The 18,614-nt window shown below is 37.1% G+C and overlaps 3 protein-coding genes across 5 annotated transcripts in view; all 3 read left to right on the top strand.

Moving 5' to 3' along the window:
• pias1a (protein inhibitor of activated STAT, 1a) overlaps nt 1-5,239 on the top strand; it is a 49,176-nt gene extending 43,937 nt beyond the window's left edge. For both annotated transcript variants that reach the window (XM_051900471.1, XM_051900470.1), the window contains exons 10-14: nt 85-215; nt 1,487-1,670; nt 1,796-1,935; nt 2,031-2,071; nt 2,196-5,239. In XM_051900471.1, the coding sequence (XP_051756431.1) occupies nt 85-215; nt 1,487-1,670; nt 1,796-1,935; nt 2,031-2,071; nt 2,196-2,489 (790 nt within the window). In that variant the 3' untranslated portion in view covers nt 2,490-5,239. The remainder of the gene's footprint in view (nt 1-84; nt 216-1,486; nt 1,671-1,795; nt 1,936-2,030; nt 2,072-2,195) is intronic.
• An 895-nt stretch (nt 5,240-6,134) lies between these two features.
• Nucleotides 6,135-10,207, top strand: rxfp3.3a1 (relaxin family peptide receptor 3.3a1). Its single transcript, XM_051901612.1, has one exon. It carries the CDS (start codon nt 6,494-6,496, stop codon nt 7,544-7,546), a length of 1,053 nt encoding a protein of 350 aa, XP_051757572.1. The 5' UTR covers nt 6,135-6,493; the 3' UTR covers nt 7,547-10,207.
• A 2,237-nt stretch (nt 10,208-12,444) lies between these two features.
• Nucleotides 12,445-18,614, top strand: part of uacab (uveal autoantigen with coiled-coil domains and ankyrin repeats b) — a 53,525-nt gene continuing 47,355 nt past the window's right edge. The window contains exons 1-2 of one of the 2 annotated variants that reach the window (XM_051900342.1): nt 12,445-12,489; nt 12,623-12,677. In XM_051900342.1, the coding sequence (XP_051756302.1) occupies nt 12,630-12,677 (48 nt within the window). In that variant the 5' untranslated portion in view covers nt 12,445-12,489; nt 12,623-12,629. Of the gene's footprint in view, nt 12,678-18,614 lie in introns of both variants that reach the window. The other variant, XM_051900341.1, reaches the window with a different exon arrangement.

Below are 18,614 nucleotides of genomic sequence, written 5' to 3'. Positions count from 1 at the left end.
AGAGAGTAGATGATTCCTGAATTCACTCTTTCTCTCTTCTCTTATCTCTCCTTCGTTCCCAACCATTTCTCTGTTCATCCTTAGGTTGTTTATGGAGATTCTTAACAGCTGTTTAGATTGTGATGAAATCCAGTTCAAGGAAGATGGCAGCTGGGCCCCCATGAGGTCGAAAAAGGAAGTGCAGGAAGTGTCTGCTTCATACAATGGCATTGATGGTTAGTTTCAGTCACTGATGATCATCTCCTCATATTGTTGAGGAACAGCTGCAGGAGGCGTTTTGAGTGCATTCTTGAAAATTAAGAATGGGTGAAAAGCCTCTTAAAACCCCTAATACAGCACTTGCCATTGTATTTTGGTGAGTAAAGTAAGAAAAAATGTCAGCAGACTTTGCTTTTAAAGCCATACTTGACACAATGATTGACTAACAAGTAGTTGGTTGTTTGCTGCGGTCCACAGTTCTTTAGCAATAATGTTGGTGTGGGCATGTTTGTTTTTGGCTACCTTCAAATATACACTAAAGTTCAAAAGTTTGGGGCCTGAAAGATTTTATTTTTTATTCTATTTTTTTTTTTTTAGCTAGAATGCATTAAATTGATCAAAAGTGACATTAATGACTTTTACATTGTTAGAAAAAAATTATTTCAAATGAACGCTGTTCTTTCGAAATTTCTATTCAATGAATACTGAAAAAATGATCACATTCATACAAAAATATTAAGCAGCACAACCGTTTTCAACATTAATAATAATAATAAGACATTGAACACAAATCAGCATATTATAATTATTTTTGAAGGATCATGTGACTGAAGACTGGAGTAATGATGCTGAAAATCACAAGAATAATACCTTTGCCATCACAGGAATTTTACAATATTACAATATTACGAATTCTTTCTTTCTTTCTCATATAGCAGTTTAATACAACACCAGTTGCCCAAAGTGCTTTACAATCACAAATGACATCAATACATAAAAAAATACATAAAAAAAAAAAAAAAAACACACACAAACATAAAACAGACATGGTTGCAATCGAAACCCCTTCAAGGAAGTTCACACACAGCGTTTAACAGATGTGATTTTAACCTCAATTTAAAAGTAGTTAGTGATTTGGCTGATCTAATAGCGATGGGGAGATCATTCCATAGTTTTGGAATGAAACATTAAAACATTTTAGAAACATTAAAAAACCTTACTCACCTCAAAGATTTGAACAATGGTATCGTCCAAAAAATATTTTGGACCCCATTTACAGTTGGCACTGTTCACCTGTGATCAGATCACCTGAGATTGTTGTTAATACCAGGTGTAAATGGGGCTTGTGAAATGAATATCTGATCTGTTAGATGGTGGCAAAATAATGAATGTGACATTAATTCTCCTGAGAAATGCCATCACATGCCACACATACTTGCATAAATTGAACATACACCCTGAAGCTATTTTGTTTACAACCCCTCTGTGTGTGTGCATGTGTAATCAGGTGGATGTCATACAGTGTCGGAGCAAAACTCTCAAACAAACGGCAACAGTGGAAGCAACAGCAAAAAAGTGGAGGTGATTGATTTGACTCTCGACAGCTCGTCTGAAGAAGATGAAGATGAAGAACCCCCTCAGAAGAAAAGCTGCCCCTCGCTGTCCAGCATCTCTCCTCAGATGGATAATGGGTAAATGGTCATTTCAGTAAAACATACAGTAGTTGTCAAATTCATTTCAACTCTTTGAATATGCACAAATAATGCAAAAGGGTCGCTTTACTCAAGCTAACTTGTTTGTTGGCATGTGTTCATAGGGTGCTAAATCTCCACAGACAAGCATCTCCTTTAAGCCGAACTCCCAGCATCCCTCAGGTGGACACCAATTACATTCCTCCACCTCCTCCCCTCATTCAGGACTACCGCCACTACTACTCTACGCCCACAGACCTGTCAGGTACAACACACAACCATCATTAGAGGAATGTTTAATGTGGGAAATGTGCTCATTTAAATTTCAATGTACTGATTTGTCTCTGTTACCTCTTACAGATCTCAACTTTTTCCCTTTTTTACAAGGGGAGAATCATCAGGTAACACAATCCAAACATTTATCATCCCGCTGTGATTGACTATTAAACCAGATACTGCTAATCTAGTGATTGTTTTCTCTTTACCTGACTCTTTTTTTCTTTTCTGTTTTTGCTGTCTCTTTAGCACTACAACATGGTGATGGCAGCAGCTGCATCTGCATCGGAAGATCATGACCTCCTCCTGAGTCGTTTCCTCCCGTACGGCTCGTCTCAGCTCTTCCTGGACCCTCCCTCCACCCCTGTAAGCAGCAACCTCCCTCCCATTAACGTCAACGGCAGCAGCACCGGCAGCAGCCTGGTGTCCTCCAGCAGCCTACGGGAAAGCCTCGGACACCCACCCGCCCCGCTTCCCAACTCCGAATCGGCCCCCATGTCTGCCATCTACGGACCCGTCCCAGACGTCATCTCGTTAGACTGACCCAGGACCGAACCCTCCCAAGGGAAACTGACTGAAGAGACTTCCAAACATTGGGAAGAAAAAGGGACATACAGGATGACTGAAGGGTGTTTTTGTAAACGATGATAATCGTTGCCGTGTACAGAGAACAAATATATTTTTTGTTTTACTTTTGTATATACTTATCTATCTAGCTATCTAATGTATATGTAAACTTGAAAGAGTTTTCGCCCAACACGACTTGCTAAGTTACTTTGGGTTTTAGCTCCTTGGAAACTGACGCTATTTTTCCCTTCACAGCTTCGGCTCAACCCCTTTAACATAATATGAACACTTTTTATATCCTTTCCCCATCATATTCTGTGATCGTCTATATTTTATCTGATTCCACAGGGCACAATGGCTGCGATTGGACCGTCTACCGGACCCTTGGTTCTTTTCTCTTCCCAGCAAAACTTGACATGTCTTTGCCAATCACATTTCCCCTAAACATGCAGGATTATTTTATATATGATGCTTTTAAAGGGATAGTTCACCCAAAAATGACACTTCTGTCATCACTCTCATGTCATCAAATGAAGATATTTTCAGTGTTTTTTTTCTATACAATGAAAGTCAGTGGGCTCCAGTATTGTTTTTGACCCCACTGAAACATTCTTAAAAATATCTTTTGTGTTCCACTGAAGAAAGAAAGTCCTACAGGTTTTGAACGACATGAGGGTGAGTAAATGATGACTGAATCTTTACTTTTAGATGAACTATCCCTTTAAGTTGGTGGGCTGTTAAGAAGCATTCCTTCTCCTTCAGGTTAACAACTGGAAGTAAAAGCATTGTTACAGATTGACAATATCTGACCTCATAATTCTTATGTGAAATGTAATTCATGACTGTTTTTAAAACAATGTAATTCTCTAACAGTTTTACATCCATATTTTTTCTTGCTCGATGCCAAAAGAACACTTTTTAGTGTTGAAGTTTTTAGAGTGAGAGCTTGTGAGTTCAGTGAACTTAAATGTACACCTTGTGTAGAAAGTAAAGATTTACTCTTTCTTTGTGGCTACCATGCTTGATTGTTCTCTCATTCTTTCTTCCTTCCTTCCTTCCTTCCTTCCGTCCTTCGCTTTTTTCAGAAGGAATGATTTGTTGGGAGGTTCAGCAGTGGCATAGATGGTGAGGTAATGGTGTCTTCGGTGTAGGCGTGTATCCTTAACTTGCTCATAGATGTTTTTTTCGACATTGCACAGTGACTGAGGTCTCTGTTCAGTTGTCTGTTAGGTCATCTGTGCTTGGTGCTGTGTGGGAAGTCCTAAAGCCACTCATTTCTTCTACTGTTTTGTCACGTGTGCCTTGTGTGAGTGTGTTTTGCATGTGAAAGACTGGACCTGTTATTTCTTGTACTTCACTTCGCCTGTATTAAGCTGTTCCTCATGACGCCCATCAGATTTGGAGCTCTTATCCACAGACTTGGGAGTTTCTAAATGGGAGTTTCTAAAAAAAATAATCCTACTGAGTAACCAATGGATGTCCTTTCAAGTGTTGCTTGACATTAACAGAGGAAAATAATTGCAAAAGCTTTTTGTTCAAACAATATTTGAGAAATATTGTTTGACAAAATAGTGTTCAAAAACAAAATGTTGGAAAAATAAGTTAAATTAGAAAGAGTTCAGATCTTTTTTTTTTTTTTTTTGTTATACTTACATCAAACAGGCTAAGGTGTGTGTGTGTGTGTGTGTGTGTGTGTGTGTGTGTGTGTGTGTGTTTGCTGGTGTGGCTCTCAGTGTTGTTGACCAGACCTCTTTTCAAAGCCTAATTGGGTTTGGGACTGGGGTAATTGCCTGTGACAGAATCTAGCTATCGCATCTTGCATTGTTTGATAGACTGATGAGTCTCACTCTGTTTCCTTTGCCCTCTAAACCTCCTTTTAACATACATTTCTTCTGAAAGTATTAGATGTTTATCAGTCGATTTGTCTCTTGACTCTTAAGATCAGTTCGAAATGTAATTGGTTAGGTAATTAACAAGATAAAAATGACAGCAACAAAAATACATATGCTGTTATTGCAAAATCCTTGTTACCAAATTGACTACTTGTTAGATCTCTAGCAGTGTTAATGACTTTATATTTTTAACAAGTAAATCTAGACAGTTCTTGTCCTTTGTTTCATTGTCTGTCTCACATGACATGTATTTGACAAGGTTTGTTACCAAGGATATAGAAGAAAGGTTCAGTGACAAACAGAATACGAGTTTTCATTAATTTGCTGATTTTGGTTATGACTGATAAAGGGATAAGTTGTGTGTGTGTTTGAATGTGTGTGTGAATGCGTGTGTGCATGTTTTTGTTCTTGATGTAGGGCAAACATTGTGCAAATTTGGATGTTCCAGTGATGTGCATTTATGTGTTAAAGTTGAATCCTCAACTTCACAACAAACTAATTTATATATTTTAGATGCAGAATTGTGTTATGAGTGGACTTGGTGTCAAAGTCCAGGTTTATTTTATTTTCCATTTCAGTAAGCTGACATCTATGCTCACTGCCTTAAATCTCATCCACTCTGTGTCTATGTGGCATGTTTTATGAAAAGAAAAAAGAAAAAAGATTTTTAAAATGTGGAAGACATATTGTACAGTAGACCAATGTCAGTTTGTATAAAGTACTAAGTGAAAAAAAAAAAAATATTTATTACATGCATTGAAAGAAATTGTTTACCTATTGAATGTTACATGTTTATGTAGAGACATTTAGATGTAATAAAATGCATTGAGTTAACTTTGGCTTTTGTCTTGATGGAAAAAGCTGGTTGAGATGCATGATGTGTGTAAGTTTTATATTCCTTTTGGTACATTAGAGCTGAATAGCTCAGCTACTTTTAAGTTGCTTACTGAAAAGTAACTCGTGCTGTAAGACGGACATAAGCTATTTGAGTTGAATGGCATGCTTTTCAGTAATAAAGGTCAGACAAGCCTGAATCAATCTGTGGAAAGGTGAGGATTCTAAATCGAGAACTAACCAGGTTCCTGTTCATATTTCAGAAACAACTGTATCTGGGGCAACAAACTTCGACCCATTTTCAATTCACACAGGCCTGCGGCAGATTTAAGATGATATGAAATGTTTCAGTGTGGTTGTCTTTTATGAATGATAAAAACCCACACATAAGGAGCCTAACCAACCAACGCTTATAACCTCTAAAATTTAGATAAGTGATGGTTTCTCACAGTTTCGACCTTCAACTCACCACTTATTCTGATAACTATGGTGTCTCAAATGCCACATATTTTAAATCTTTCCTATCTTTAAAACAAATAATCTATTCATGTGAATCCTCTCATTCAAGCTGTGTTATTGCATTAATCGGCTTAAGCATCTAAACCAAAGCTTTTAAACGGGAGTGAAAAACCTGTGTAAATCTACAATGTGAACAGCAGATGGCAGTGGAAACTTACCAAGATGACAAGATCCACCTGCTCCCTTGTAACTGCACACGTTTAAACCAAAGCCGTTTTAATAAGCCGCAAACTATTGCCTCAAGAAAATGCTTGTAACCAAGACTGTATATTTATGTCATGATTATCTTCTCTAATGTTATATGATATTATACATAATTATATTAGGATTAACAGGAAAGCTGAATTGTGAATCTATATTTTGTTTTTACATTTTTTGAAACATTTCTTTACTTTATTATGGTTTTTTTTTCATTACTCTATGTTATTTTATAAAGGTATAAGCATAAAAAAATTCTACTGCAAAAGCGGAGCGAGGTTTTGTTTACGTTTACTCGGTGTCGTCCTGTCAATCAAACGGGAAGACGAATCACTGCTCTCGATGGGCGGGAACATTTAAAAAGCGGCCGACATAAATTCTTGAGCGCGCCGCATTGTGCTCACTGCTCACAGTTTTAGCACCTTGGACTTGCCTGCGTAGTTATAAAGGATGAGTGATGTTTTGACAGTTAAAAAGCCTAAAATTAAGTAATTAATGTGATTAAACAATAGGCCTACTAATTATAGATGAGTACATATGAATCTAGTGTATATAAGTAGTACATTATCTGTCGTCATGGGCAACAATGAAGTTGTAAAATCGCTGGATATAATGGGAGACAGTAATCAGAGTGGTGTAATCAACAGATCCATCAGTGATCGCTTTAAAAGCCTGGAAGACATTGATGTGTCCGCCGATGGGAGTCCGGTGTTGAGGTGCATGATCTCCATCACCTACTCGGTTGTTTGCGTAGTAGGTTTGATCGGCAACCTGCTGGTCTTCTTCTTCATACGCGTGAAACGAGAGAGACGCACATCCAAAATAAACTTTTTCATCCTCAATTTGGCCGTAACAGATTTTCAGTTTGTGTTGACTTTGCCTTTCTGGGCCGTAGACACAGCGTTGGACTTCAGCTGGCCGTTTGGGGACGCCATGTGTAAGATCATCCTGTCAGTGACTGTGATGAACATGTACGCGAGCGTCTTCTTCCTGACCGCGATGAGCATCACACGCTACTGGTCAGTGGCTTCAGCTCTGAAGGACCGCAGCAGACAGACCAGCTGCTCCATCAGGTGGGTCAGTGTCGTCCTGTGGTCTCTGGCCACCGTAGCCACCGCGCCAACGTCCATTTTCTCCACAGTCACTACCGTGGCCGGCGAAAAACTTTGTTTGTTGCGGTTCCCCGACGGACAGTATTGGTTGGCAGTCTATCATCTCCAGAAAATACTAATTGCTTTTATTTTGCCAATGGCAATAGTCTCCATCAGTTACCTGCTGCTGTTGAGGCTCATCCGACTACGGAGCATGAAGAGCAACTCCAAAAGAAGAACGCAAGTCACAAAGTCCGTCACCATAGTAGTCTTGTCGTTCTTCCTCTGCTGGATGCCCAATCATGCCATAACGTTGTGGGGCGTGCTGGTGAAATTCAATGCGGTGTACTGGGATAAGTCGTACTATATCGTTCACACCTATGTGTTTCCGGTGACTGTGTGCCTGGCGCACGCAAACAGCTGTTTAAATCCGTTTATTTACTGTCTGATGCGCAAAGAATTCAGGAAAAAACTAAAGAACCGGTTTCTCCGAGTCTGAGAAACAAGTGCACGCGCACCCCGCGCGACTCAATCCTGTGGAACAAATGTATTCAATGAGTTATTTGAAACAAAATGTAACTTTCAGTCATTGTTTACTCACCCTCATGTTTTCCGAGCCTTTATGACTTTATTTCTTCAGTGGAGTTCAAAAGGAGATGTCAGTTCACAGGTTTGGGACAACATGAGGGTGAGTAGCCAAAATAATGACAGATTTGTTATTTTGGGCAAACTGCCTCAACAGTATATTCGTTTGTTGTACATAAATTGTATTGTGTGAATGTCTTTGTATTACCTCGTGTTCTTGTGGAATATTGTTTTCAAATAGGCTAATCGAGATAAAATGTTAGCCTACATTACTTTTACATTAAAACCAACACTTCAAAACACGCAGCTAAATTAAATTTAGTGGCTCAATTTCAATGCACTAAGGACTGATATGCTCTACTGATATTTTTAAATTAATACCGTATTGTGCACTTTAGATCTCAATTAATTGTGTAGGCCTATATATTGTTTTTAATATTAAATTAAAATATTAAAATAAATTAAAATCTGACTTAGTAAACACAGAATATATAAGAGAGCATGGATGTTGTTGGGGAGGATTATGCTTTAGTAAGTATTAGGCTTTGATTTAAAAGTCCAGTTTGTGTTTTCCCTAGTAGTGTTTTTGTATGTTAGTTTAATACATTGTTCAAAAACTTCTTAAAAATGTTTTGTTGTGAATTTGATCCTCTAAAGTCAAATTCCAATATCATATTTTACAATACAAGTTGTTGGGGTAACAAGTGGACTAATAAAACTAGACACACTGACACTATAGATTTTAACCAAAAGGCTGAATTGTGTTTTGAGGACAAAAGTATTTTGCATAAATGTCAAGCCCTGTTCTACATGTTACAATTTTACACAGCGTATTAAATATTTGTTGGCCAAAATTTTGGTTTGATATTGTAGGGTACCTTTGACATCTTTGCAATTTCACAATTTTTCATTTTAATTTTTTTTTTTTTTTTTTTGCATAGTTATTTTTACTGTTTAAATTTAGCTGAGAAGCCTATAATAGGCTGTTTAATGGTCAGTTCCATTATGACAGCTTGCCCAGCTATGAAATTCAATAGCCTGAGAAAGATTAATCAGGGTAAACATTGTGACCACAACTAGCCTCCGTCTCCCCTATGTTGCTATTTTCATCATAAGCCATTTAGAATTATTAAAAATATCTGCATGCCCCTCTCTCATATCCAGTCTCATTCTCAATTAGCATTACTGACAGACACTCCCACAAGCTCTCAGCCAAGATACCACTATCCATCCTGATCAGAGCTTTGCGAATCAAAGTATTCTGCAATTCATTAGGCAAAAAGCATAAACGTTTCATTTAGTCGAGCAAGGCCATGTCAGTTTCTTCAGAACATGTTCTTGTGTCCTGTAGAAGTGACAGCTCTGCGGCATGCAGTTAATTACCCAGAAAGGGGCGATCAGGTTCATGACCGATGAGAATACTTAACGTCTTGTTAAATTGTGGTTGCTTTAAATCACTTACATAGTAAGCTAATGATGGTCATTTGCAGGCAATTTGGAAGATTTGAAAAGACAGTACATCTGCTGCTGTTTACCGTCACACTCACACAGGAGCCTTTTAATGGACACCCGGCACAGAATTGATGCTCTTGACGATGTCCTGTTGGTTATGATACAGTACGTCACACTCCCGTGTTCAGACTGTAGAGGGTAACGGACTGTGAGGAACAGTCAATCTTTTTTAGATGCAAATATTTTTCCACTGAAGCCAAACCAAAAGTATCCTTTAAAACAAAGCCGTAGGCACAGTTATGGCTCCTATAACTCTGCTGCTCTCATTTTATGTGTGCACTTAAATGTCATTTGAATACTATTTGTAATGGGAAAAAAACAGAAAAATTCTGCATGTGTAATTGAAGGTCCTGTTTGTGTACACACTGTGTCTATTCAAAGTAGCCCATATGTTTTGACCAGTACTGCTGCTACAACCCTTTTTCATGTGATGTGGTCACACATGTGGAGGTATGGAATGGACTACCTTCTCGTTTCTGTTAAACGACTCTTGGTTTAATCCAGGGTTTACATTACTGTGCTGTGTGGATGTAAATCTGCCAGATTGCCTATGAATGTTTGTCAATATTACAAAATTCGCTTTGTTCTCCCGCTGAGTGTGCTGATATAATCAGATCCCCACTGTTAACAGGATTTCCTGTGGAGACAGGGTTTCCTATTACAGACTGAGTTAGGAGTTATGTTGTAATAGTCATTTCTTAATGCACATCATCATATCAACATATTCCCATGATGATCTAGATAAGAATTTTACACATATTAAAATTTAATTTGCCCCCTTAAGTTCCACCCACAGCATTTCACTAATATTGCTGTCTGCCTTTGGACTTATTCAGTAACAATATAAACCAAAAAGTAGAAGTGAATGTACTGTACTGCATGTATTATAATCGACTTGCTTGTATTTCTGTACAGTTACCTCTGTTGTGATTTCTTCTTATTATTATTATTGGGCCTGATTGTTTGACCTTTTTAAATGAACGGTGAAATACATTTAATCATGTCTGTGTTTTGATCATTGTTGTGAGATTTCAAAGTCTGACAATGACTCATAATAAATTCTATAAAAGTCTATAGAATTGTTTGAACAAGCTTTCAAAATCTAATCATATTTTTAGCATCCATTGAGTCTATGGACATAATATCCATTAGGAAATTATTTTAAACAATTAAGGGGCTTATTAAGCTTAGATTTTGTTTGCATAGGAAAATGAAAGATCTGTTTGATGTTTCAGAATTACCACACAATGGATCCTCTCTCCCCGTCCATAGTGATGAGGATTTCATAAACCTTATTCAGGGTATTTTATCAGTGTGTGTGTTACCTGGGAATTGAACCCATGACCTTGGTGATGTTAGTACCAGGTTCAATAACTATGGCCAGCATTCATATGTCATGCTTGTTTATAAGACTGTTTCAGACAAGAAGATCATTTAAGCACTTCATTAAACCTTGTGAACTTGCCCTCTCGATCCCATCCCAAGCCCCTCTCCACTGAGAGATCTCTGGGGGTTATCTCTCTTCTGATGTCAAAACATCATTATTGGTGCTGTACCATCTCATTTCCCTACTTAACATAATACTCAAGAAACCCCATTATCTCCAACATGAGAAACTAGAAGCCAGGCTTGCTTCTTCCTTTCATGACTACTGCTGAGGAATGATAACATGATGCTATACATCTCATTCAAACCAGTCCACATCCCTCTCTGACACCCCAAGCTTAAACTTGACAGGAGTGAATTATTCTTCCTTACAGCTAAAATCCACCTCACCAAATTCCTCACTATCATCTGAAGGTCACAAATATGTTGCCTGCAGGAGTGTCGAAACACTTAGTGTCATCCTTGATGACAAGTCACAATTTGTGAAAATCTAGTCCTGCTGATGGTCTATAGGGAAAATAATACTTTTTCTTGACCACAACACTGATCAGTTCTTTGTCCTGACTTATATGAAGTTCCCAAATAAACGAAACATGGTGAATGTTACATCAAGGTTAATTCTCTGTCATTATAATTTATTTATAGTATATTTTATTTATCGATTATTAGAAATCATAGTATAAGAAATGGTTGTCAACAATCTTTCAGAGGCAGATTATTAATAAATGAACCATAGTCATTCCCCAAATTGTTCTGTTAATATTGCTGGGACAGTATTTTGTCCAGGAACCAAAAATTGGCAGCAAGAGAGTCAAATTTCCTGCTAAATAACTTTATCAGTTTGACCCGAGGGCTTATACAAGGACAATCAGCCCTCTTCCTCTAAATCTCTCACTTTTGCTTCCTGGACAAAATCTATGGTAAGCATATATATATAAAAAAAAAAAAAAAAAAAAAATCCAACAATGTATAATTTCGCTCAGGTTTATGGGAAAAGGAGCCTCAATTTATATACTGTAAATATATAAATGTATTCAGATGTGCCAAATAAAGAGAGAATAGTGCAATAGTAAAATACAAAATGAAATACATTAATTTTATGGGAAAATATGCATTTGCTGCAGTAATGCATTCAAATAATTGGAAATAATTGCAAATTATTAACATGCTAACATCTCCCTGCATAAATTGTGGGAAGCATAGCCTATCATGTGGACTGACGTTTAAAAACAAAGTTGTGTTTTTTAACTGTAGCCTAATCTGACATTGCTTTAGCGCAAATGCCGTCACCAGTTTCATCAACGAGCTTCTCGTTTCTGTTGTTCTTTTCAAGGCCAGAAGGGGGCAACACATCTCTTACAGTAAGTGGCATAAACATAAATGCTAAACATGTATTCAGATGAAAATGAAAGGGACGCTAAACATTTTTTTGGTATTGTATATGTAGCTCCGATTGTCATTTATTGTTTTGCACCAGCGATTACTGCAAACTCATATTTCAAACAAGACTGTTTTTGAGTTATCAATGAAAATATCATTATCATCATAATAAAATATTTGCACTGTAATCAGTAGGCCTAGGCTATAATGAAAATCACTATTCTACATAGGCTAGCTATTACGTACATAACATTTTTCTTTCCTCAAATATTTGCTCCACCCAAAGCTATTCAGGTGCTGATATCAAATAAATATCTTCCACACTATCTCTCTCAATGCCCTCAATCTGAGACAAAGTCCAGCCTTTTTCCAGGTAAGGGTGACGTCAGACGCACAACAGCATCTCCTGTTGTTCCCTGCTATAATTTCAAACGCTGCCAGGACCACGAGGAAGTCCCGCCCCCTCTGACGTCTGATTGGCCAAAACAGAATTCATTTTGCTATGCCTCTCTACTATTGGTTTACGGAGTTGTCAGTAAGGAAACGGGTCCCGATACGTCTGGTGGTGTTTCGCGTCAGGTGAAAAATCGCAGTGTGTTGTCAGACGTTAAAAGTTGTTTTTGCGTTATCAAACTAAACCGTAAAACTTAACAGTTGTTGTAATTTATCCAAATACTAACCTACACGCTACTTTTTATTTATTCAACCAAAGAGAAAACATGAAGAGTTTGAAGTATCGACTGAAAAAGCATGAAGTTACCATCACAGTAAGTTACGAGTTTGAAACAGATCTGCTTGTTTTGTTTTATGAAAACTTTTGAATCGAAATTGCGTGATTTTTGTTTCTTGAATTACTTCATATACCTTCCGGTGTGTTATATCATGCACTACTCATAGTGTATTGTTATCAAGAGGCTTTACTCCGATCATCTTGCATTAAGGCAAATGTTTAGACACTTTATCATGTCACATTTACTTACAGGCCATAACATGGGCACTGCAGTTTTCGTGGTGCATGGATTAACTTTTTGATCGAACTTTGAAAAACTGTAATTACACTTGCCTCTCATTGCTGTTGTAGTATTTTTGTTGACTGTTTGATAATGAGACGAGAGATCATTTTCTATTAGAATATTACATTGAGCTTCTGGAAATGACAAAATAGTTTTATTTTCCTCGAACATAACACGAACAACCTTAATTCAGAAGCAGCTAATACTTGAAATCTTAGCCCTCCCTTCTTTTTAATTTCCATGTCAAAGAGCCTGGCACACAGAACTGTGTGGGAAGCTGCATGGGGTTAGTTATTGAAGGGCTTTTTCAAGGGCTTTGTTTTGAATTGGCTTTAAAATGAGGGGATCTTACTGCGTGGTGAAGATGATTCAGAGGAACTGGTGTCATGTTCACTCAACATTTGATGATCGTGTGCTTTCTCACTCTCTGAGCTCTGTTTTGACTTGATGCCTCTTTGACACATGGGAAAGAAGCATTTCCACACGCTTTCAGAGCCAGACTATTGTCACTGGTTGCCCTCTGACTTAACTGAACACAAAGGACCATGGCAGCACACCCTCTCTTTTTGTGACATGAGGAGATTTTTTTTCAGTGGCTGAAGTTTCAGCATTCATTCAGTACTTGCACACAAATATTTCAGTCTCAATCAAAGAATTAAATGTATTATATTTTAGAACCATATAAAACCTGGATTCTGGAAACCAGATTAAGATTTCTAATCTATAAATCCGAATTGGACAGTTGGCATATGTCTTGATGTAAGTGCCTTTATTCAAAATATCCCCTGTACAGTAATTTATATCTAATATCTTCTGTCCAAACAAATGTAATATTGGGTCGTATTAGATATAGACCAGTGTGAAAAGTCAAGCAGGAATAGAGGAACATTTCTGGAATGAGGAGGAGACTTTTAACACATTTGTAGGAGTCTCAAGATCTGCATTTTGCAGTTCATTATTATTATTATTATTTTTTTTACAATTCATCCCAATTTACTAAATAAATAATAAATGGCAAGAGTGAGGATCTCTAGTATTCCCAGAAGAGAATAGTAGGACAAGAATTTGCAATAATAAACAAAAGTTTATTTGGATTATTCTGATGTATACAGGAATTTTCTAATAGCTGTGGAGCATGTAAACATCTTATTTAAAATGAAGGCATGACCAGAAAATAGACATTAATCAGAACAATGTGCATGTTAACATGCTTACTGACTTTATTTTAAGTGAGGAAAGAGTTAAAAAGAATGTATCTTTGGGTCAAAAATCTAAATTAGTTGTTTGTTCTCATCTTTTTACAACATCCTGGCCTTATAGGTATAGTTCACGCAAATGTTGTCACCTAAAAGTCTGCGTTAACTGGAAGCTGCAACTGACTTGACTTCAGTGTTGTGACGCATTTCCAAGTGAAACGGAATATTAAATTGAGGGTGGGGTTTTATTTTAGCGCACCTCTCCATCTCTTGCTCATAGCAAACTGACGGTTGTAGGGGAGTGGTTAAAGGATTAGTTCACTTCTGAATGAAAATTTCCTGATAATTTACTCACCCCCATGTCATCCAAGAATGTTCATGTCTTTCTTTCTTCAGTCGAAAAGAAATTAAGGTTTTTGAAGAAAACATTCCAGGATTGTTCTCCATATAGTGGACTTCAGTGGGGTTCACCGGGTGGAATGTCCAAATTGCAGTTTCAATGCAGCTTGAGGAATAAGGGTCTTATCTAGCGAAACGATCAGTCATTTAAAAAAAAAAATGTATATACTTTTTAACCACAAATGCTTGTCTTGCACTGCTCTGTGATGCGCCACGCATTATGTTAAAAGGTCACACGTGACGTAGGTGGAAAGTACCGCGGTAGGGTGAAAAACTTCATCTAATTTTCTCCTCTGACTTCAAAATCGTCCGATATTATTGTTTGACCCTTTTTTTTTTTTTTTTTTTTTTTTTTTTTGTAAAGGCCGTTTGGCTTAATCTTTGCACGTTCACTTTGTAGATGCTGGATCGGTACTTCCGCCTATGTCACGCATGACTTTTGTAATGTGATTATGTCATGGTTGTGGATCGCAGAGCTAGAGCAAGATGAGCATTTGTGGTTAAAAAAAAAAAAAAAAAAAAATATATATATATATATTTATTATATATATATATATTTTTTTTTTTTCTCGACAATGACCGATTGTTATGCTAGATAAGACCCATATTCCTCGGCTGGGATCGTGTAGATCCCTTTGAAGCTGCATTGAAACTGCAATTTAGACCTTCCACCCGGTGAACCCCACTGAAGTCTGTTATATGGAGAAAAATCCTGGAATGTTTTCCTCAAAAACCATAATTTCTATCGACTGAATAAAGAACGACATAAACATCTTGGATGACATGGGGCTGAGTAAATTATCAGGAAATTTTCATGTAGAAGTGAACTAATCCTTTAAGGATATTCTACCCAATCCGTCAAACTGATGTCATTAGAGAAGGAACGCCATTCCAGAGCGGAAGCAAATTTTCAGATTTTGATTAAAGATTACGACGACGTTTTTTTTTCTTCCGTGTATTAGCTTGCATGGGTTAATTGTTCACCACAAGACTAGTAATGTGGACTAACAAAGTGTTTAATTCCAAATTCCATTTTATTGTTTCCCAAATTCTGTGTTTTTTCATTTTAATTTTCTGGATTCCAATAACTGTTTAATTATGTTTTAATAATCATAAATCATGGAAAAAAAAATTGTGATATTCCCTAAAAATAATGTTTTAATGAACTATTATTTGTGTTGTTTTTACTTTTAGAGTTACATTCTACTGTAAAAAAGTGATATATTTCTGTCATAGTTTCTTCAAGTTACACTAAACTTTTATTTTGGCGGGTTGTGGTGAAGACCTTTGCCATTGTGTGTGTACCTGATGATATTGTCTAAGAAAATGGTGAAATGCTCATGAAGTGAACTCATGTGTTCATGAGACAACAGACGCTGAAAACACCACAAGCATCGCGCATACCTGAGTGTAAACTGTGCTGCTCATTCACATAAAGATCCGCAGAACATGCAGACTTCATTTTTAAATAGCAGTCTTTTTGCTTTTTAATATTCACGTACACTAGTCCACATCGCAATTGTGATTATTATTATTCATCTAAATTATTACACATCATATTACACAGTAAATTTAAATTTTTTTGACTGGATACTGTGAAATTTGTCCACATTTTCAGCAACATGGCCCTAAACAGATTAACAGCCTCAGTCGCCAAACATCTTATTTTATGTTCCCCGAAAGAAATAAAGTAAAACAAGTTTGGAACAACATGAGGGGAAGTAAGCAATGATACAAATTTTAATATGGGGGTGAACTAACCCTTGTGAAGATGCTCAGTCACTGCAGTGCCCTGCCGTGTTTACATTCTACTCAACTCCGTCTTCAAAAGTATCATGGTGTGCAAGTATTGGTGTTTCTGGCTCTATGAAGCCCTTGAGGCATGCCTTAGGCCTGATTAAATGAATGCACAATGTCCCAGTACGGCATCTCACTTGCAGTTTCTGTTTACAGTATTTACGTCTGTGAACAAACTACCTAAAGCTATCAAGCCTGAGAGATTGATTTCTAAAACCTTTCTGCCTTCATTTTGTTTTTTAGTTGAGTGCAACTTCCACAGTTTATTTTTGATAACATCTAATTGACCTAACTGATGAATTGAATTATTCTGCATCTACTGCCTCTCAACATCATAGAATAGTTGTCTTTGCTGGCAGAATTATACTGTCATAGATTTTCTTCAAGATTGGCTATTTATTAATGGAGGAAAAAAATACCGTAATGTTTCTTTGCTGAATCACTGAAGCTGTTTGCATTACAAATAACCATTTTAAGGGCTTCTTTGTTCTCCAGCTGTAAAGCGCGCTCTGGCACCAAAAAGCAAATCAGGACAACTGTACACTGCTTAAAGGGACGGTTCACACGAAAATGATAATTGTCATAATTTACTCAGCCTCATGTCATTCCAACCTGTATGACTACTTCTTTTGAGATATTTTGAGATTTTTTTTCTCAATGGGAACCAGTGTTCTTTGGATCCCAACAATCTTCAAAACATGTTTTGTGTTCCATAGAAGGAAAAAATGTCAAACATGTTTGGAACAACATGAGGGTGAGTAAATGACCAAATGTTAATTTTTTGGTGAACTATCCCTTTAAAAGGGCAGTTGTAGTCATGCAGTGCACTGTAGAAGTGTGTAAAACTTTGCATTGCTACCTTTCCTCTTGGGTCAACAAATAGTCCAGCAGTGCCTTCAGATTCAGCATCAGCTGCTTTTTGGCTACAACAACCATCAGTTAACGTAGTTTTTAATTAAATAGTACTGAATTATTTCTGAAAATACATGATCGTGACAGCTTTTAAAGTCAGCTTTAAATGAAAATTTACCCTATGTATTTTGTAAATGCATGTTATAGATCTTGTTAACAATTCATCCATGTATGTTTCATTTTTAATGTTTTAACCCCAAAATGTTGAATCAAAATGTCATAGCTTGATCTTTCTGTGAAACAGCAGACTTCTCTCTGCTGACATAGGCAGGGCTTGTCCAGTCATTTAGTCCACTTAAACACCCCCTCCACAATCAACTGCAAGCTTGCATTTATCTTTAAGTGCAACAGCCACATCTCAAAATCCAATGAACAATTGATGGATAGAAGTAAGTTTCTGTCCAACTTTTTCTTTTTTCTTTTGCTAATCTGTTACACACACAGATGCACTTTATATTAGGGCTAGAGCTGCACAATAAATCGTTAAAAGATCGTGATCTTGATTCAAACACACGCAATCTCATTCCTAAATGTTAATGATTCGCCTGTGTCTAGGGCTGCACGATTAATCGAATTTCTAATCACGATTACGATTACGGATGCCACGCAATTACATCAAAAAATATCCACTTACTTTATTCTGCGTGCTTAAGAGGTGTGTTCAGAGCATGTTACATCACGAGAGTCGAACGCACGCGAAACAACAGTACCCGCTATTTTTAAAAAGCTGTGTACACAGCCTATATTTACTCCATGACCTAACTTTACAAACATGGAAAACAGTGATAGATGGACCTCTCAACCTTACGCTAAGAAGAAAATCCAGCGCGACTATGAGCGGACCAAGCGAAACATGATTATGTATTTCTGCTCAGCTACCAACATTGGGCATCAACCACATGGCAAAAGCTAATACATATACTGTTTACTTTCTTTGTATAACAGTTCTATCTAATAACGTATTAGACAAGACTGTTAAACAGATCATAAATTAAATGCAGACGGAAAATGCGAGCACTGTGCTCAGGCTCTGGCTGAGCTGTTCTCAGCGCCGCCAAAGTAAATGTCCGCCGCCCCGTCAAAATAAAAGTCACAACAATAAACGCAATTTAAGTCACTTCATAGTTTTTATTGGCAGTGCGAATGCAACCAGGAAAATGGCCCATGTGTTTTTTTTGTTTTGTTTTTGTTTTGTTTTTTAAAGGGGACCTATTATGCAAAATTCACTTTTGCATGGTGTTTGGCTATAAATGTGTGTTGGCAGTGTGTGTACACAACCACCCTATAATGATAAAAATCCAACCACTCCTTTTTTTTTTTTTTAATCCCCATAAATCATAAGCAGTGTCTCAGAACAAGCCATTTCCAGATCCCTGGCAATGTGATG

The sequence above is a fragment of the Ctenopharyngodon idella genome, chromosome 7 (assembly GCF_019924925.1).
Source record: "Ctenopharyngodon idella isolate HZGC_01 chromosome 7, HZGC01, whole genome shotgun sequence".
Lineage (NCBI taxonomy): Eukaryota > Metazoa > Chordata > Actinopteri > Cypriniformes > Xenocyprididae > Ctenopharyngodon > Ctenopharyngodon idella.
This window is presented reverse-complemented; position numbering and strand designations above follow the sequence as displayed.

What these genes read in the sequence shown, in the direction of transcription:
- rxfp3.3a1 (XM_051901612.1), top strand. Translation starts at nt 6,494, where the DNA reads ATGAATCTAGTGTATATAAGTAGTACATTATCTGTCGTCATGGGCAAC.